Genomic DNA, 21,071 nt, shown 5'->3' with positions numbered 1-21,071 from the left:
AAGCTTTGTCAAGAGAAATCAGAATAGTATACTGTGGCTAAATGCTCCTAATACATCATAAAGGGAAACTTTACAGAACAAAACGTAATTGGAGGGAAGCAGGTACATTTGGATTCTAACAATAACTCTGATTTTTTTTTAAAAATAAATACATGGCTGCTCCTGCACAGCCATTTTATTTCTTTCAGAATAGAACACAAAAAAGTTACTCACAGGAACCAACAGTCAATCCTCCGGAACCGAACCAATCAGGAGCCAAGCATGATCATCATTAAGTAAGCCAATAATGCTATATAAGACACTGGAGAGTGGCTGAATGGCTGTTGATTTACCTTCACTTTTTAGAAAGGTGAAGTGCAGGGAAGCGAGTGGTCAGTCATAATATTTAAACATGTTTGTATCATCTTTGTATCATGAATTACAAATATGTATTGATATATCTGTATTTCAAACTTATGCTGTGCTTCTGGGTGACACCCCGAGACAGACTGGCATCAGCACTAACCAGCCTGCTTGATGGCCTATCCAAGGCAATCAGCTATACAATTAACCCACTGAGAGAAGGCAACAGCTACACCTTATGAAAGTCAGCAAGACATATACGGGCATGCCTGCGGACAGAGAACTCTAAAGTTTTTCCATGGCATGTGCTGTAAAGCTTGTGTTTGGGACAAAGGAAGTGCAGGTCATATGCTAAGGATTTAAAAAGGCAGAGGCAACATCTCCAATTTGTCTTCAATCCTCCTTCTTACCTCTGCAGCATCTTCTCTACAACCTGAAACTTTGAACAAAGGACTGAATGACCCATTGAAGCTTCGGATGTGCTCCAGAGGGCCTTTCAAGCCAGCAAACTCACCAATACTGCTATAAGTCTAATATATGGACTCTGAAGTCTTACGCATGTATTTGATTGCTTGACCACTCAACAACCCTCTTCTTGTTGTTTTCTTCTTTTATAATAAACCTTTAGTTTTAGATACTAAAGGATTGGCTGGCAGCTAGCGTTGCCAACTCTGTCTGAAGCTATTCTAGGAGATTTTTTCCCCCCAACATGACAATATCATTTTCTTAAAATATCCTATTAAAATCTCCCAGATTGCTTTCAATAGTCACCAGGAGACCAATGCCAACTCTGGGAGACTCCAGGCCAATCCTGAAGGGGTTGGTAAGCGTACTGGCAGCATAATATTTTGGGTAAGAGCCAAACTAATATCGATCTGGCAATGTGGCTGGTCCCTGGGGGTCAGAAGAACATTTTGTATAGTGAGCAGAGTTTCAAATAATCTCTTACTGTATGGGACCTATCTGCTGATTGGGAGCCAGAGAACAGGAATGCAATAAAGGGGGCTGTGTGATTTCTTTTTTCAGCTTCTTGCTAACCAATGTAGGGGATCAGAACCACAGTTTGTGACTCGTTGGTGAGTCTAACTTCAGTTTTAACCACCAGTTTTGGGAGAATCTGCTCTCCTTTTTGAAGCTTGCCCTGAAGTTTATCATTTTCAGTGAAGGCTACCCCAGGCACCCCGGATCACAACTAACATACACAGTAGTGACAAATATATAGACCAGGATTTCTCAAACTTCATTACATGGCGATCCCCTTCTGACAACAAAAATTACTACAAGACTCCTGGAAGGTGACTGAAGCCTGAGCTCCCCTGTCCTGATGGGTGCCAAAGCTTGAGGATTTCTGCCCTGGGCGGTGGAGTTTGGACTTTGGCATAAGGCCTGAGCCCCAGCAAGTTTAATGACCGCTCCGCTGACCCCATTAAAAAGGGGTTGCAACCCACTTTGGGGTCCCGACCCACAGTTTGAGAACTGCTGAGCAGCCTAATCTCCCACTGCTTTAATCTCTATGCCTCTTTTCTAATGGCAGCCCGGAATTCAATATTGTTCTGAATATTAGCAAGTTTCCATTTGTTTCTCTAGACAACTGTGACGACAGCCACTGGTAAACATGCTTATCTAATCATGATGAAATATTCTTAGTGTGTAGAACCAGGAGTGATCACTTCCTTTTCATTTGTACAACCTGATGTAACCTGCATTACAGTACGTCTTAATATAGAAATGGAACATTTCTTTTATCTTCACTGGTTAGAAAGTAAGAACTTAGATTTAGTGCACTTTAGAATTTCCAGGATCAGAATAGTGTTCGGCAAAAAAATCAGTAATGGCATACCTTTATAACAGATCTATAGTAGCTTTCTGAACACACATTGTCACCGTCAATATTACTACTAAAGATGCAGAGTACAAATGGTTACACACAAAGGCAGTATAGTGTGGAACAGGTTGAAATCTTGCTTATGGAACAATAAGGAAGGTTTGCTGTTTGGTTCCCCAAACACGTGTTCACAATCATATCCAAAAGTATATCTGTTCCTGTTGTGGGACTAATATAGCTCTATGTGACAAAGTATTAGATGACTGACCATCAACTTCCCACACAGCCACTGCTATTTGCCAGTCTCTTTCTTCACACAAGACGTTAGCAACAAGTGTACAAGATAGTTTTCTAAAATCAATGGGATAAAAACTAGGTCTGTCAAACGATTGAAAAAAATGCAATGAATCACGAGATTAAAAAAATAGTCACGATTAATCGCAGTTGTGATCACATTGTTAGCACTGTAAAAAACAAAAGAAATAGTACTTTTCAATTCACCTCATATAAGTACTGTAGTGCAATCTCTAGTGTGAAAGTGCAACTTACAAATGAGGAATATTTTTTTTTTTTAGCTAATTGTACTCAAAACCATAATAACGTAAAACTTTAGCGCCTACAAGTCGAAGCATGAAGGGGCATACAAATGTTTAGCATATCTGGCACACAAATACCTTGCAACTCTGGTTACAACAGTGCCATGCAAATGCCTATTCTCACTTTCAGGTGACACTGTAAATAAGAAGCGGGCAGCAGTATCTCCCATACATGTAAACAAACTTGTTTGTCTTAGCCATTAGCTAAACGAGAAATAGGACTGAGTAGACTTGTATGAGGTGAACTGTAATACTATTGCTTTTGTTTATCTTTTTCTATAGTGCAAATGTTCGTAATAAAAATAATAATACAAAGTGAGCATTGTACACTTTGTATTCTGTGTTATTGAAATCAATATATTTGAAAATGTAGAAAAACATCCAAAATATTTATAATAAATTTAAATTGGTATTGTAGTATTGTTTAACAGTGCATTTAAGACTGTGATTAACTATATTTTTTAATCTAGTTTATTTGTTTTGCATTAATCACTAGAGTTAACTATGATTAACACTCATTACTTTTAAACAAATATTAGGATCAAGACAATTTTATTTATTTTGCTTCACAGAAAACTAATCCTGATAAATATCTTGTAGGAAGATTAGCCTACGCTAAGCCCAAGTGAACTCTGGTCTTAAACTGAGTTTGGTATTAGCAAAAGCAATAGGCTCAAAGCATATGACTAAACAGAATTAAACTATGAAAAAGAAGCACTGTTTGAGTTAAATTTGTGTCAGAGGGGTAGCTGTGTTAGTCTGGATCTGTAAAAAGCGACAAGGAGTCCTGTGGCACCATACAGACTAACAGAAGTATTGAAGCATAAGCTTTTGTGTCTGATGAAGTGGATATTCACCCACGAAAGCTTATAGACTAACAGAAGTATTGGAGCATAAAGGTGCCACAGGACTCCTTGTCGCTTTTTAAATTTGTAGTGACCACTGAAACCACAGTGTTATTTTATTTCAGATTTGGGTTGAGGTAATCATGTTTTCTTTAGTCTGATTAACTGGGCACTAGGTGCAATAAATAATTGGTTATATATGGTTTGTTTACAAAGTAATGCTTAGTCCTAAAGTTGGGAAGAAATATGGCAAAAGAAGGAAAGAAGATATCTTTGAAAAGGGGGCCCAACCATTAAGTTTGTCTACACCATGCAAAAGCGTAGGGTACAGACCTAAAATGTCTGTCTCTGGCTTTAGCTAAGGTCTTATAGCCAGCAATGACATCACTTGTTTATTATAGTGTATAAAAAAGCAAGGATATTAGGGATTTCTTTGTCAGAGCTTTCCCTCACCCTTCTGGAGTCATGCCATGATGGGAAGGTATCTCCCAAGCAAGATCCTGTTGTGAATATTTGGCTGTATTGTTGCTAGGATATAAAAATGTGTATATGCCTGTATTGGTATTTTGGATATAACCAACAGCAAGTGGATTTTGGACTAATAAAGGAATGCTTGTGTGAAAACTGAGTTGTGGTAAACTTTAATAAACTTATGTTGGAAATAATTTCTCTAATATCTTCTAACCTTTTCATAGTCTTCAGGCATAAATTCTCTATCCCTCTGGAGTATTTCATGGAGCCTTGCTTTAACACGATGCTGGCAGCTGCTTAAAGAGTCACTGTCACTGTCCAACAGACCATTCATATTAGCACTTTTCACCATCTGGACAAGAATAGGAGTGAGCTCTCCCTCTAAAGCCAGTAATCCCTGGAAAGAACAATACAGTTATTCAGAAATGAACAAAGATAAAAATGTAGTAATGCATCTATTTCTAAGCCAAGATGTTAATATAAACTCTACATTATATTGTTCAAATAACTTGCCAGTGTCTCAAATGTTGTGATTACCAAAATTCACTCTGTCAATGAAATCTTCATGTAACAGCTTACTGTATGTGCTCTCTCACATAAGTTTAGGATACCTGATATATCCCTCTTCTTGGAGATGGGAATAAGCTATCAAACTTCTGCTACAAGGGGAATGAGTGGAAAACTTAAGTAGGTACAGAACTTCTGGGCTGTGATCAGACGGCTGGGAAATTTGTCTGATGTGAAGACAGGTAAAGTATTGTGAAAGTTTGGTAAAAAAAAATTTATAATTCTACATGGAAGTTCTGAAGATTGCATTTTTCACAGATTGTGTCTAAAAGTTCGCAGCGTTCAGGGCTATGGAACAGTTGTTTATTTTCAATTTTACAAGATCACCCTAGAATTTGTACAGCACAACAAAATCACTATATGTATAATTGAACAGCACAATGATTAAGAGCATTTCTTTTGTCAGTTTGCCACCATATCTCACCAGTTAGTAATTATTTTGAGATCAACTAAATGTTCAGATGTTTCTGCTCCAACAATCTTACAAAAGGATATTACTGTAGTAAAAATGTTTATTCCATCTTGTAATATCTTATATTAAAAAGAAAATGAAATCAGGTTATATTGATTTTACATCTCTGGTGGTATCAAAGCACAAAAGCAATCCAGTACTCTATGTGTAATTTGCTGTCAGCTGCATGTCACCTATGTAAAGTGAATTTGTGGCCACAGTTCAGTTCCTAAAAGATATCTATTTCACTCATCATGCCCACAATTTGTCATAGTTTGTTGGAACTTTTAGATAAAGAATTAAATGGGCATGGAGACTAAAATATCTTTTTCATCCTCAAAAGTGGTCTATTGGAAAGGATTGATGCACACTGCTGTGGCTACATAAATAAAAACTGTTACTGCAGCTTTCCATGTTGTATGTCTTCTGACACTTGGAAGACTTCAAATGCAAGAGATGTCAATTTGGATCTCCTTTCATGAGCACTAAATGAACTTAAAAAAAAATTCAACTTTTCTTTTTATTTCATAGGCTGCAATATAACTCTGCAGTTCCCCTAACTTGCTAGAGAACACAGACAAGATTCTTGTTGAGAGTTTCAGGTTTCTTTTTTGAAAATACAGTTTCACACAGTACCTTTGCAAAAGCTGCTGCAGTCATCTGAACTCGTCCCTCATCAGAAGCATAGATTTTCAGATCATGTCGATAAGTACTATGTAATCTAAGCAAACCACACCCAGGAAATCCAGCATAATCTCCTACCAAACAAACAGATATTCTTCTTCAGAGACTCTTTGTATATGTGTGCATGTATTTTATTTTTATGTATATTTAAAAGACTAATTTAATGCTATATAGCACAAGAAGATTACCTTGTCCACCTGGGTACATGCATCTGAAAGCTCTCCCTAGCTCCTCTGCCTGGACCCTGCCTGCAGGGGTCAGTTCTCCTCCCCATTTCAGAACCAGAAGTAGGGATGGTTCATCTCTTCTGTTATCTAATTATATGCAGACAGATCACTTAAAATAGTGTACCAACAAATGCAAATGTTTATTTAATGACTATTAAAGTATTATCATTAAATCAATATTAAAATAATACTGGAAGTGATACACTGAAGTTTGTGTGCTTCAGGAAAATGACCTCAAGGTTTGAGTCTCTTGTTATTCTAATAGAGAAATACCCCTCTAGCACAGTGAAAGCTAATACTTAACTTTGAAGATACCCATAGTTTAGATATTTTTAAAACAACTGAAACTCGTATTACAGTGAAAACAAAGTAAGTGAAAGTAAGCACAAAACTAATCAGCAGTCAGGAAAGTCACGGGTATTAGATTTTAAATACCTAGGCATTATTGTACGTTTTAGCCTTTTCTGTATGAAAGGAATAAGAGCACTAGGAGATGTATGTAAAACCTAATTTTTTTCTAGATGACATCATTTTTGGTGAACAGTTTACAAAATTTCTTCCCTCCATATTTTTGTTACCTAGGAAACAATATTAAAATGCAAAGTATATCTTAACCATACTAATAGAAACTCAGCAGCTTAGAGATTGCTAATCACAGTATCTCATCACAAAACAAAATGTTGCTGAATACTTGGCCAGAGTGCAAGTCCTGGTTTTATTTAACACCATATTGAACAATTAACCCCCTAGTGATGTTAAGTTCTACATACTCTGTAAGTGAGTATGTATTGGTTATACTATACCTTCTTCTTCACTAGAAGTTTTCTGACAGCCATGAGGGAGATAGGTTAACTGGACTTTACGATTTATGCCAGAAAAATGCCCATACCTAAAGTGAGGTGGAAAATAAACTGACAGATTTTCCAACATATATTCAATACTATCATACCCCTCTATCAATTAGGGACATAATAATTCCTTGAATCTTACTAACCTGCCCATTTTTGCTGATTTTTCAAATTAAAAAAAATACTGAATGAATATTTAAATGGTCATCACCTTATAGCCGTTGCTATATTAAGTACTGTCCATTGCTTCTTTTCATCACATTGCCCAAGAAACTTCATGTCTCTTTCACCAGAAATAAACACTCCCATCCATCCACTCTCTCCAGCTGCATGATTAATTTATTCCATTTTGGCACCATACATCCTTATAGCTATCAGTATACAGATCTGATCTGTCACATACTGATAGCCACTATTTGTTATCCAATGAAGCCCCAAAATGGGATTCATAACACTTCCAAGTGTAACAAGCTTTTATCACAATATATTATAGGGCAAGTTAACTGTCTAGAAACAATTATTACTATTTAGTTATTATTTAATATCAATTTCAGCACTAAGTGTTAGTTAGACACTGCCATACCTTAGATACATTATGAGTTACTAAAAATTATTTAAAGTTTAAAATGAGTTTTCATACTATGTGTGAGTTACTGAGAACAAGATCTTTCATTCATTTGCAACAACTCTTTTTTTTCAACTCTCTGTACTACAGGGAGTATACACACCACAAATTATCATTTGTATTAGAGTAGTGCCTATACAGGCCAACTGATGTTATAACTCTATTGTGTAAGACACTGTACAAACACATAGCAAGAGGCAGCCACTGCCCCCAAAAGATTATACCGTATATACTCATTCATAAGCCGAATTTTTTTAGTAAAAAAGGGAAGCACCAGAGATGGGGTTGGCTTATGAACGGGTATAGAGAGAGAGAGAGGTGGGACACAGCCCCTGCTCCCAACAGAGGGCGCAAGGAGAGGCAGCACAGACAGCAGAGACAGAAGAGAAGAGGCGGGGCCAGAGTCTCTCCACTTCTGGCCACGCTGCTCTCCCCCCCAGCCTCCAAAGCAGCTGCAGCTCTGGGGCTGGCAGGCTGCAGCTATGCCGCTCAGCCTCTCCCCACAAAGCAGGCCTGGTCTGGCCCGCCGGAGCAGGCTGAGGCCGCGCCGCCCAGCCTACCGGAGCAGCTCCTGCCAGGTAAGAGACATCCTCCCCTGCCCTCCCCAGATAAGGTTGGAAGAGATGGGATGGGGAGAGTGTGGGGGTCCCGGGCTAGCGGTGGGGTCATGCGGGGGTTGGTCACAGGGGTTACTCCCCTGACTCCCAGCTTCTCCCCCCCAAAAAAATTTCCCCACCAGTTGCTGTACTGGCCCATTAGGGTAAGCAGCTGGTGTTCCGGGACACTTTGTTTACTTAGGTTTACCTCCATGCCTCCGAATGCTCGAGGTAAACAAACCATCTCAGACCACCTGCAGCTTATCCTGATGGCCCGGGAGCCAAAGTTTGCTGACCCCCGAATTATAGGGTCAGCTATGAACGGGTTATAAAAATTTTCCCATTTTTTACTTATCCATCTTGGGGCGGGGGGGTCAGCTTATAAATTAACCGGTTTATGATCGAGTATACACAACATGGATAACAGGATAAGGCAAAGGAAGTATTTTCCCCACCATACAGACAAGGAACAGGTTAGATTAAGTGATTCGTACAAGGTCACACAGGAAGTAAAACCAGACCTCCTCACTACCAGTGCAATATCTTAATCACAAAACCATCCTTCCTCTTAATATATTCAAATATATTCAGATTAGTATTGTTATACATTATATTGTCAGTTGATAAATTAACGTAAGGGAATTAGTTTTGAAAGCTAATGAGATAAAAATAACAGTTATGCCAGTTCTGATGTGAGGATTAAAAATTAGATCCTTACATCTCCAAAACAGTCTTCAGCTGCTCAAGTTTTGCTTTGCTTTCTTCAATTTCAGAGTCATTGTTTTGCCCAAGTTCTATTAAGAGCTGTCTTGCTATATCAAGCACCTCCTAAAAAAACAAAAGCAAAACCACTATATAACAAGGAATTCTATTATTCATCAATTATAGAACCAAGAAAAAGAAAATCAAGATAGACTTGCCTGTAACTGTTTTGGTTTCTTCAGTTTTAGTTTTCCTGACTTATATCCATCACATTTTTCAAAGAGATCAAAAAATCTTTAGGAGAAAACATACAGATTAAAAGGATATCTAATAAATAGGCTATCTAATACACTTCAAGGCAACAGGAAGATTTTTAATTAAAACAAAATGAAGAGCTGGAACTAACCTCCCTCAATCCCCAATTTGAACACTGCAAAATAATGAGAAAGTTTGTTCTGACATGAACCTCTCTGTTCAGTGGGGTCTCATCTCATTAGCACACGCCTTAAACACAACTGCAAAATGAGAGAACTTTTTCTGGTAGCCTTCTAAGACTGAAAAAACCACAGGTACTACACAAAAGATATGAAGAATCCTGAGTAAACAGCCATGTCTGTTCAAAATGTAACAAAAAACCCCAACATTATTAGCTATAAAATACTGCAGACTTACAGCAAATCTTTCACTTAAAATCTAAGCGCAGAACCTAGTCCTCAAATGATGATATTTTTATTACTGTAGCACCCAATCATAGATTAAGGTCCCTGTGTTAGGTCACTGTGTTAGGTACTGTACAAATGCATAACAAAGAGGGTCCCCTAGACTCCCAAAATGCTTACACTTCAAGTATAAGGCAAGAGACAAAAGGCATCAAGAAACAACTGGGTAAGCAATAGTTTATGAAGGCCTTAAAAAGCAGAGACTAGTAGTTTGCAATTGATGCAGTGGAAAAAGAGCAGAAATTAAGGGGAGATGCGGTCAAAGCAATGAGCCAGGAAAATGATCTTTGCAGCAGCATTAGACAAACTGCACTCTCAAGGCTCGAGAGAAGGAGGTTACAGTTGCTGGAGATGTGAAATGACAGAGGCCTGGGCAAGTGAATTAGCTATGTAGATAGAGATGAAGGGATGCACCTTAGAGATGTTATGCAGGAAGAAGCATTAGGATTTAAATGTAGTTTGTGCATATGCATGTGCAATTCCCACTGATTTCATTGAGTCGAACCCGCATATCCAAGGCAAGAATTTTGCCCTAAATACCAAACTTAAGCTATGTCTACAGTTACGGCAGTGCGTTAACATACAAACACTGCATGCCCAGCTAGTATAGGGATAAATAGCAGTGCAAATGGTGAGGCACTGCTTAGGCTAGTAGAATGCGCGACATACCTGAACTCTAGGATACATACCCTACTTGGCTCCCTACTTGCCCATGCCATGCATCCCACATCTACAATACTATTTCTAGCAGCGGAGTGTCCTACTGCTGGAGCTTTTCACCACTGCAATGAATGACTCCAGGAATAGGGAAAGGTTCTGGCAGGGTGGAGGCAGCAGGAAGAAAGGCTCCAGTAATGAGCCTTTCCCCACTGAAGCCTTTCACTGCTAGGTGTAGCTACACACTGCACTGAATGTGGATGCAGCCTGCCTCTCACTGCAGCGAGTAGCTCATGTACCCTACACACTACTGCACGTGTAAATAAAGTCTGTCTTTACCCAAATTCGGACTTACTTCTGATGTTTAACTTCCATTTTCATTTTTTGTTTTGGTGTACGGTCCCCATGACGTATTACAGCTATAACACATCTCAACTCCATCCTGAAATTTTAAAAAAGTCAAGTTACATTTCCCAGTTCTATACACCACTCATGGTTTTTATATTATTAAATGTGTGAGTCAGACAGATTATTATTTAGTCGACAAAAACATACTTGACTAAGCATTGAAATGATTGTAGGATATGAAGAACAAAGTTATCCGAAAATGATGTAACAATGTAATTTACTATGAATACTGGTTTTAAAACTTAGCTAACTACAGAATATCTATTTTAAATAGTTTTTTAAACAAATCCATTTTGAGGTTTATTTAGTAAAAGAGCATGTTTATGAAAAAAGTGCGTTAAATTGACACTAGAATATTGATTAGCAATAAAGCAAGCTATATTTAGAACAGACTACACTTGAAAATCTGCTGTTCTATACTCAGCTTGACTAAGGGTAAAAACCTTCGATTGCTGGAACATCAATTACAATTCACTTCTTGATTTCATCACACAAAACAAGTGTTCTTAGCTGAAGTTGATATACCTTGGGAGAAGAGAAAATTCACACAAAGGTTACGTAAGGACTTTGCACAATTCAGCTAAAGATACTTTTCTCTTACATTGTTCCCGATGTGGTTGGCACAATAGGGATATCTTCAGCTTCCAAAGGTATTGACCATGGGATTTGAAATTGTGGAGCAAGTTCTCGCATTATGATATTTCTAAATGGGGAAAACCAAAAATTGATGACTAAATTAAAATGCTGAAATACTGTATATATTAATTTATTTAAATGGAATATTCTGTTTTAGTCAACAACTGTTTATTAGACAAACACTGAGCCCTTACAGATGTGTTTTTATTTTTCAAATATTTAAATACTATTATGTTGAACTATTGAAGTCTGGTCACAATAGCTACAAAGAAGACAATCTAACATCTGTAAAATGTAGGTATAAGTAGTTCTTCTAAGAGCTTCCTGTGATCTACTCTAGTAAGTGTCATGTTAAAATACACTAATTTGAATATATCACTGTTCATACAGGTTTTAATCTGGAGAACTTTAAAGGATGGTGTAATGTATCTTAGATACTTAACTCAATCTGTGAAGAATGATTCCTAGACTTCCCAAACTTAGTGCAAGTCTACTGTTGATTTAGCTCTGCTATAACAATGCTATTTTTAATATAAGGAAAAAATGTAGGTGAAAGTTCTTTGCACCATGGTAGGAATCTAGACTAAGTTGACTGTGTAAAACTGGATAAGTGCACTTGAATCTTCAGACTTCCTGCCACTAAATCTAAGCAACGAGACTGTAGTTGATGTTATTATCTAACAAGAATTATTTCCCTTCTTTCAGCTCAGGTGATTCAGTGTAGTATGGCCTTTCTGCACTACATCACTAGTCTAATCTTGTTGTAAAGACAGTTTAACTGGCCAACACAGAATAACCCTAGTTTATGCGTGACAAATCAGTGGCACGGTAGGAGAGAAAAGGGGGCATGGTTGAAGGATGGGAAGGCACAGTCAGGCTCCTTCTATATCACACCAATCCTGGTCTAAATTTTCAGCCCTTTGGGCTGTTGTAGCCAATATGAATTACAGTAGTCTGATGAATGCCTCAACTCAATGTGGGCAGCAACAGCCAGGCCCAAAGCTGCACTCGGACGAGGGCAGCGCAAAGCTGTAATTTCAACCAACCTCTCTGTACAGCACTTAACTTGCACTTTTTATCTGGGTTAGTTAATCCGTTAGGCAAATTTAACAAGTTAGCATATTTCTTTTTTTCTGTCTAACAAAGATATTCTCAGATTGATTTTGAATTCTGCAATTGTCACTTTTCTAAGGCATAAGGGAATGCACACGAAAATAAAAAAAATTAACTTTTATACATTTATTTTTTATTTCTAGTTATTCTAGATGGTGCTCACTTTAAAAGCAAAGGCTTTTCCTGCTTTAAAGAAAAAACTATCCAGAAGATTCAGTGAACTTGTTTCAATCCTGGAGTAAAAGGAGCCCTCAAAAAAAAAAAATGTTTAAAACAGAAATATTTTGGAAACTGGATGAAAACTTCCACAGCAAAGAAATGATTCCATGAACATATAAACCAATCATATAATATCAATTAACGAACTCTTACCCAAGTATCTTCGCACAATCATCATAGTATTTCATGGAGTTCTTCACAAAACTGAAGCCATTGACGTCACAGACATAGGATTGTCCATTAGCACGCAACAAGTCAAAGCCACAAACTGTTTGCTGTTAAGAATAAATAGTGAAAAGCACAGTTTCCATTTCAGTCAAGGGTCTCGTGTTTCCAGACCTACATGTTAAGTATGGTTCTGATCTGAAAAGGCAACACAAAAATGGCATTGTGGGTTCTATATTTATTGTTCTTCAGTGACTCCATATTAAATTTGTTCAGTTTATACACGTTTTCCTAATTACTTGCCTTACATCCCAACCTGAATTCTTAACTTCTCACACATCAGTAGCAACATGAATTCTGCAGGCCAAATTCTGCTTTGCGTTACACTCGTGCATCCACATTATCTTCAGAACTCCCACTGTCCATAGAATTTGGACTGCAGAATCCTCTTTTCTGGTAGTGGTAAGAGACAAGGAGAGAGATAAACACATGCCCACCCTTCTTATCTCTCACAATTACCAAAAAATATGCTATTTATAAAATTGATGCAGTAATGCCATTTTTAACCATCTCTTTTTAGAATATTATTATTTGTTATTTGTATTACTATAGCACCTAGAAGCCCTAGTCATGGACCAGGAACCACTGTGCTAGGTTCTTTAAAAACACATAACAAAAGACAGTTCCTATCCCAAAGATAGCGTGAGAGTAGAACCACACACCTGAAATTGGTGGGAATGTACTGAACATGGCTCAGCCATGCCTCCGCTGTCACCACTAGTGCTATCACAGCTACATTGTTGTTATACTTGTGCTAAGTTACGGAGCACTATCGTGAGTATGCGTACATGAGGACGGGACTCACACCCTAGCTCATAGTGTAGATGTAAGCCTTAAATAGTTATTAGTAAAGACATTTTGCTCCTTATCCAGATTATTTCAAATTAGTTTTCAAATACAAAAACTATACACTTTATTTGGGACTCTTGGATCTGATATCACTGAAGACTTTACAGCTTAATATATTCTAGCACTGGGACCAGTGCTGGCACCAGTTAGGAGTCACACCTATGTGATTAACTGCAACTGCATCACTAAAGGCTCATTGTCACCAACAAAGCATACATTTAAGGTTATGCAAGCTGAATGCAAATGGATTTGTTTAATACAAAAAATCAACCTTTACAAATTAAACAGTGAATGTAAGCTAGCATGCACACGTACAAAACAGGAGAGAAAAATATGCGTGTCGTAATAATCTATAGTTGTATATTGTATGTATGAGTTTTCTGAATTCATCTCTCTCTATTTGTCCACAATGGCAATCGTAGGCATCTCTCAGTCTCAAGAGACCATGGGAATCCACCCCGAGGTAAAAAAATGTACTCAGTTGGTTTTATGGCAGCCGCGGCTGTGGCTGAAGAGACCCATTTGAGAGAGAATCTCTGCTGCATCTGTCACGTTTAAAGGTGACATTTCGACCTTTTGGGCTCTGCCTTCTGCAAGCTCTTTTCTCCTCTGCTAAGCTAGACTGCTTCCCCTCATAATTCAGGAGACCTTTGTTTAGCTCGTTTCCAAAGGCTGCGGTCTTGAGTGTGATCTTCCCAGTTGTCCACATCCATGTCCATTTCTTTGAAGTCTCACTTGCACACATCCTTGAAACACAATTTTGGGTGTCCTCTGGGTCTTTTTCCAGATGCCAATTTGCTGTAGACTATGTCCTTTGGGATGCACCCATCATTCGTTCAGCACACATGACCAAGCCAGCAGAGGCATCTCTGGTTGAGGAGTGTTTGCACGCTGTGTATGCTGGCCCACTTGAGCACTTCAGTGCTGGTGACTCTGTCCTTACAGGAGATGCCAAAGGTTTGATGAAGGCAACGGATATGAAAGCTGTTGAGCCTCTTTTCCTGACGAGAGTATAAGGTCAACATCTCGCTCCCATAGAAAGAGTGTGCTGATAACACATGCACAATACACACAGATTTTTGTGTGTTCTGTCAGTTTGTTGTTTTGCCATACCCTCTTTCTTCAGTCTAGACATTGTGGCGGCTTTTCCAATGTGAGTTCCATTTCAAGTGAAAGGTTGACTGCAACAGTGGATCCCAGGTATGTGAACTTGTTGTTGATCTTCATGGAGGGTGCTTTCTCAGCTCCTTGGCACATTATGTTCATCCTTTTTAGGCTTATGGTAAGCCCAAAGCCTGCCAAGAACTTTGGAAAAAACATACGTAAGGTTTTGGAGATGGGCTTCTCTATGGGCTGTCACTGCTGTGTCATCAGCAAAGAGGAAGTGTTAGATAAGGGCGTCTCAAGTCTTGGTTTTAGATCCGAGTCTTGCAAGATTGAACAGCTTCCTATCAGATCTTGAGTGCAAGTAGATTCCCTTGGTTGAGGAACCAAAAGCTTGTTTCAGTAGCGAGGAGAAGATGATCCCAAACAGAGTTGGGGCAAGTACACAACCTTGCCTAACTCTGCTACGCATCTGGAAAGCCTCAGAAACTGAGCTGTTGTATTGAACTGTGCCATACGTATTTTCATGGAAAGATCAAATCATGCTTGAGAGGGACAGCCAATCTTTTCTAGAAGCGTAAATAGTCTACTTCTACTGACAAGGTCAAAAGCCTTTGTGAGATCGACAAAGGCTGTTGTGACAAAGTTCCTCCTCTGCCTTGGAGGGTTGTGCTTTCTGGTGGATTTGCTCACCACAGTCCTCAGTTTGGCTCCTTTTGTTAGTGGCACAAACCTGCCATTCACTCGGCTAACCTCATCACTGGCCAGCATGGGGAAAAGGAAGAGAACAATCCCCACAGTCTCTGCTGGCCCACCTAATGGGTTGAGGGACAGGCGAGAGACTTTCCCCTCTGTGGGACCCACAGTCCAGACCAACTCTTCTTATATCGAACAGGAAATTGGGAGGATGGGGGGAACCCGGGCCCGCCCTGTACTCCAGGTTCCAGCCCAGGGTCCTGTGGATTTCAGCTGTCTTTAGTGTCTCCTATAACAGCTGTGAGACAGCTACAACTCCCTGGGGCTACTTCTCCATGGCCTCCTCTCAACACCTTCTATGTCCTCACCACCGGACCTTCCTCCTGATGTCTGATAACGCTTGTACTTCTCAATCCTCCAGCAGTACGCCTACTCACTCTCAGCTTCTTGCGTGCCTCTTGCTCCCAGCTCCTTGCACGCCCCTCACTGACTGCAGTGAGGTCCTTTTTAAACCTGGTGTCCTGATTGGCCTTCCTGTCTTAATGGATTCTAGCAGCTTCTTAATTGGCTCCACGTGTCCTAATTAGCTTGCCTGCCTTAACTGGTTCCAGCAAGTTCCTGATTATTCTGGAACCGCCCTGTTACCTTATCCAGGGAAAAGGGACCTGCTTAATCTGAGGCTAATATATCTGTCTTCCAGCACTCTCTTGTAGCCATCTGGCCTGATCCTGTCACACTATGTAAAAGGGCATTTTTTGTTGCTGGTTTTTGGGGGGTTTTTTTGGTAGTTATCTCAGTGTTAGTAGACCTTTCAGCTGTGAAGTCACACTGTGATTCACGATAGATTTTGTCTGCAAGGGTCTGCAAGTCTATTCAGGACAACTTGGGCAAAGGCTTTTCCCATAATCCTAAGAAGGGAAATGCCACGATAGTTGTTACAGTCACGCCTGTCACCCTTGTTTTTATAGAGAGAGGATGTTGGCATCTCATTTCTTGTGGTACTTTGCCCTCTTTCCAGCACAGGCAGACTAACTCATGAAGACATTGCAGTAGAACAGGTTTTCCGCATTTTATGACCTCTGACAGTATGCAGTAAGAATATTAAAAAACTAATTATTTAAAAACAGTAGAAGTCCACCAGAATTTAAAAAAAAAAAGTGAGTGTAATTTCTTTTTCCATCCCAGGAGATCTCTAACAATAATACCTCTGTTTATGAGCACTAACAGAATTTTCACATAGTAAACAATTAGTACTACACATTCTATCAGCTAGTAAGTGGTCTGTTTACCTTAAATGCAAGGCACACTTTCCAAGCAATCAACTTCTCCCTTGCATTCAGAATGACTGGATATCTCACTTCTTTTCCTTCACTGTCTCGTTCTACCTTGCCATCCAAAGCTGGGGACTTCCTAGCTTCAGCATGTGCATAGTCTGGACCAACTGTGTACACCTTTATTTAAAAATTAGAAGTTATTAACTTAGCTACACCGAGTTTACGTCAACTTCAGATAATGTAGCAGCATACACATGTTCAAAAACATTTCGAGGGCTTGTCTACACAGCAAGTTACTATGTGGCCACCCACAGGCCAACCTTCAGTCTACAGCACACCAGCAGATGTAAGTGTTCCCTTATACCTCAATCACACCCTTAACCACAGTTCCCTGTGTGTTCTAAGTGACCAGGTTACCGGTTTCCGCAGAACCCAGTCTGAAGCTGTTAATAGAATCCTGTTACATAGACTCACTGCAAATTAGATGGTAATGTTCTTAACCAATGATGAGGTGGCTTCTAGGCTCCCTCTTTACTTTGTTCTCACAGGACATCAGTGATAAACAAAGCAGGAAGGAAGATGGCTAGAACACTAGTGGTGGAGGTCTGTGCCAAGGCTAAAAAAAATATTTATGCTACAACTGATCAAACTCATATGCTGTGGCAGTACAGGAAGCAAAGAGTAAGTTCTCTTCCTCCACCATAGGACCTGCGAAGTCTCAGACAGCAGATATATATATGGAGTGGTAAAATGTCTGGTTTTACTGAACTATCTCAGTTTGGGAGCTAGTCCACGTACCTCCTGTTGTGAGGAAATTGCTTGATTTTTTTGCAGACAAAACTGATCAAATTAGAGACGCTGCAGTGGTGGAAGAATTTGGTCTTGAGAGAACAAGGGCCTCATTTTCTCTTCCAGAATTTCAACCACTAATACTTGCTGAGGTACTTAGAGAACTTCATACCTGAACCTGTATTTTGGATGTATGTCCTTCCTGGGCGATAAGGCCAATGGGGAAGTACTGGGTCTTTTACTTTTGGAGTCTGTTAATGCCTCAGAGCTGGCAGGCTGCCTATTACTTTAAAGGAAGCTGCAGTGTGGCATTTACTCAAGAAGTCATCACTTGACACTAACAATCTAACTAATTATTGACCAGTATCACATCTTTCCCAAGAGAAGGTTGTAGTGAGACAATTCTCACTGTATCTAGAGGTCTTTGACCTCCTAGGCCCTTGTCACACTACGTACAGGCGTGGCTTTGGCACAGACTAAAGTGCTCAATAATCTCCTCCTGGATGAAGATCATTTGTTAATACAGGTACTACTACTTCTTTCAGCTGCCTGTGATACCACTGATCATAGGGAGGTGTTACTTGTCAGGACTACTCTGTCTTCAATAGCTTTGTTCTTTTCTCTCCAAGATGTCAATAGGAAGTTGTGGGCAATTGTTCCTCTCCACAAAGAATTCTTAGATACACTCAACTGTATGTCTCCATCACATCTGATGTGATTCAGTAGCTCAGCCAGTGTCTAACTGAGATTAAGAAATGGATAAGGGTGAGCAGAGTTGGGGAAGCAACTGGATGAGATGGTGGAGGTAACATCAGTCCTTCTGATTGCTGGAATACATCCATTAGTTATGAGAGTTTGCAGCTTAGGGTTAATTTTAGACCCCCAGTTTCTGTTTGGTTGCATTACAACACAGGCTGCCTTTTACCATCTGTGTTTCGCTAGGAGGCTCTGACTCAGGCTTTCATAACCTCAAGATTAGCTACTGCAATGTGTTCTATATGGGGCTACACCTTAAAAACATTTGAAGAGTGACAATGGTGAACAATGCAGCATCTTGCTTACCAAGGAAGGCATCTAACTGGGAGTATACAACATCAGTACTCTGGGATCTGCACTGCACCGCACCATCTTTCTACTGGTCTCCAGGTGGAGTTTAAGATGTTGGTTATGACCCATAAAGTTCTACCTAGCCTGGGAGTAGGCCTGCCCGAAAGACTGCCTCTCCATATGCCATACTGTCACAGTTCTGGGCAGCCAAAGTATCCAAGCAGGATCTCCCCCTCATTATAAGAGGGGGTTCTTGGTAGGGCATTCGCAGCAAGGGCTCAGAGACTCTGGAACGTGCTTCCTCCCAGGGTCCAAAACAACAGGAATTTGGTGACTTTTCAGGATCTATTCCTCACACAATTAAGGGAAGGAAATTCTGTAGGTGACTGGCTGAGTTCCTGCTAAAATAATTACTTTAACGCTGCTGGAATTTTATTTTATTAATAATAATGTGAAGATGCCTAGTCTTTTATAATTATTTTAAATCTAAATTAATAAAAACAAAATATATAAAGCAAATGAACTAAAAAAAGTATAATGTATTAACAATGTACTTTTAGTGTATTTTCTTCAAAGCAGTGTACATTTATAATTAGTCAGTTTATTAGTAAATATACTAATACTTCTCAAATGTCTACTAATAATAACTAATAATTTATAATACTAATAATTCTCAAACTTCATTGCACCGTGACCCCCTTCTGACAATAGAAATTATTACAAGACCCCCACAACGGTCTTGTAATAATTGAGCCTGCCTGAGCCCTGCCACCCTATAAGACACATTTCCATCTCAAAAACTGCCAAAGCTCTTGGGAGTATTTGACTGTTCTAAATATAAATCAGAATGTGCAGTTTCATACCTTTACATCAGTGCCATCTGTAGGCATGAACTCCTCATAAATGTACGAGCCCGTTTTTCTCACATTGCTTTCAGGGGAATAAACACTGCTCCTGCTGCCAATCTGAAACAAACACTTTCTATTAAAGCCTCTCTTTAAGATAGACCCTTTCACTTCCTTAAATATGCACAGACACAGAGCTGATTTCTGTCTCTTCTTCCATAATTTCCTTCCTCGTCCTGGTTTTGGATAACTAAACATATTCCACAAAGGATGGCTTTACAGATACAAATACATTAAACTATTTAGAGACTTGACTATGAAGTCATATCTATTTAATAGAGGTTGAAAATATTAAACAAAAAAGTTTCCCAAATGACTGACTACTTCTATACCATAAAATGGTACAATGCTACCTCTGTGCTAATATTTTGCAGCACTACCAGATTAAGGGCACAGATTCTGAAATTACACAGTACTACATTTAGGCTATACACAAAGTTACATTACATCCAGCCTCAGCATTCATCCTCACTGCTAACTGCAATGACTTTTTAATTAATCAATAGTTAGTAGGAATGCATTGCCACTACAAAGAACCTTGTTTTAGTCAACAGATTCAGGTCAACAGATCTCTATAACAGCTTCCGTTCTGACCTGTTTGAGTATTTGAGGTGAAAATACAACAAGCTCCTCAAGAGGAGTTTGTGTATGTTCTCTCACCACTTTAGTTTAAACCACCAATATATTAGGCAACTTGTATTCTTGAAAATGAATCCATTCATATGCGCAACAAGATTGTGGGCAGAGAAAACGACCCTGGTTGCAGTGTAGATATTCTAGCAGACCTTCTCTATGTTAAGGAAATTGTCAGCAGGTAGATTACAGACCCTTTTTGCACCACTTCTGTGGTACAAAGGCCATACATCTGCTAGAGAATTTGGTCTTTTGATTCTGGCTTGTGTAGATTCTCCAAAGATATTTCAGAGTTTGGTTGTTTTTTTTAAGTCTCTATAATAGAACCAAGATTACAGTAATTCAGTACAATTTTTTTTTTTCCAATAATTTAAGTGTGGCAATTTCCTCACCTTTCGAAAAAGCCTCTGGCTTCCACCGCCGGCAGATGTTGGATAATAAATGTATACATTGTGGTCCTCGGCACTCACTGGCTTCTCTACAAATGGCTTTTGGAAAACTTCCCCATTCACCTCCACTTGGTCTTCTCCTTCAATCAAACTGCATTCTGGAGAAATGAGCACAAATTAAAGACATATTAAACAGTAAAGGTATATACAATAAAAGTCACAATTACTCACTTTCCAAAAATTAACAATTTATTATTAATATCTTTAGTCTTCAGTTTAAGACAAGAAAAATATTGAACTATTGAAATTGAATCACCAATTTAAGTTCCTATAAATCATGTTTGGAGCAGTCATTCAAGGAAGGAAGCACTAGGAACAGATCCAGATTTGGCATCAGAACACCTCCGTGGTACAATCTGGGGATGAACCTCTACTCCATCTGTGCTGGACTGAGCCCTAAAACACTTAATAACCAGCGAACTATGGTGCACTGGTGCCTGCTCTTCACCCTCCTCTCCATAACTTAGCATCTCTCTGCCATCCCTATAGGTGCAGGAAGGGAATTCACCTTGTCTCGGGAGTATCTGTGTTTCTTCCCTGCAGGTCACTGGGAACTACTTTCTTAGTGC

The 21,071-nt window shown here is 39.2% G+C and overlaps 1 protein-coding gene across 15 annotated transcripts in view; it reads right to left on the bottom strand.

Moving 5' to 3' along the window:
- The window catches only part of PPIP5K2 (diphosphoinositol pentakisphosphate kinase 2), a 75,013-nt gene that overhangs the window by 29,124 nt on the left and 24,818 nt on the right, over positions 1 to 21,071 (bottom strand). For all 15 annotated transcript variants that reach the window (XR_007773387.1, XM_050945591.1, XM_050945593.1 and 12 more), the window contains 12 exons: positions 20,446 to 20,600; positions 19,379 to 19,480; positions 16,695 to 16,856; positions 12,685 to 12,806; positions 11,165 to 11,266; positions 10,511 to 10,597; positions 8,998 to 9,073; positions 8,796 to 8,905; positions 6,812 to 6,897; positions 5,970 to 6,095; positions 5,734 to 5,855; positions 4,294 to 4,476 (listed from right to left, as the gene is read on the bottom strand). Coding sequence is in view for 14 of the 15 variants with exons in the window: in XM_050945591.1 (XP_050801548.1) it covers positions 4,294 to 4,476; positions 5,734 to 5,855; positions 5,970 to 6,095; positions 6,812 to 6,897; positions 8,796 to 8,905; positions 8,998 to 9,073; positions 10,511 to 10,597; positions 11,165 to 11,266; positions 12,685 to 12,806; positions 16,695 to 16,856; positions 19,379 to 19,480; positions 20,446 to 20,600 (1,433 nt within the window). In the remaining variant the exon portion in view is untranslated. The remainder of the gene's footprint in view (positions 1 to 4,293; positions 4,477 to 5,733; positions 5,856 to 5,969; positions 6,096 to 6,811; positions 6,898 to 8,795; positions 8,906 to 8,997; positions 9,074 to 10,510; positions 10,598 to 11,164; positions 11,267 to 12,684; positions 12,807 to 16,694; positions 16,857 to 19,378; positions 19,481 to 20,445; positions 20,601 to 21,071) is intronic.

This window comes from Gopherus flavomarginatus, chromosome 3, assembly GCF_025201925.1.
Source record: "Gopherus flavomarginatus isolate rGopFla2 chromosome 3, rGopFla2.mat.asm, whole genome shotgun sequence".
Taxonomy (NCBI): Eukaryota; Metazoa; Chordata; order Testudines; family Testudinidae; genus Gopherus; species Gopherus flavomarginatus.
Note: the sequence above shows the minus strand (reverse complement) of the source record. Positions and strands in the feature narration are given on the sequence as shown.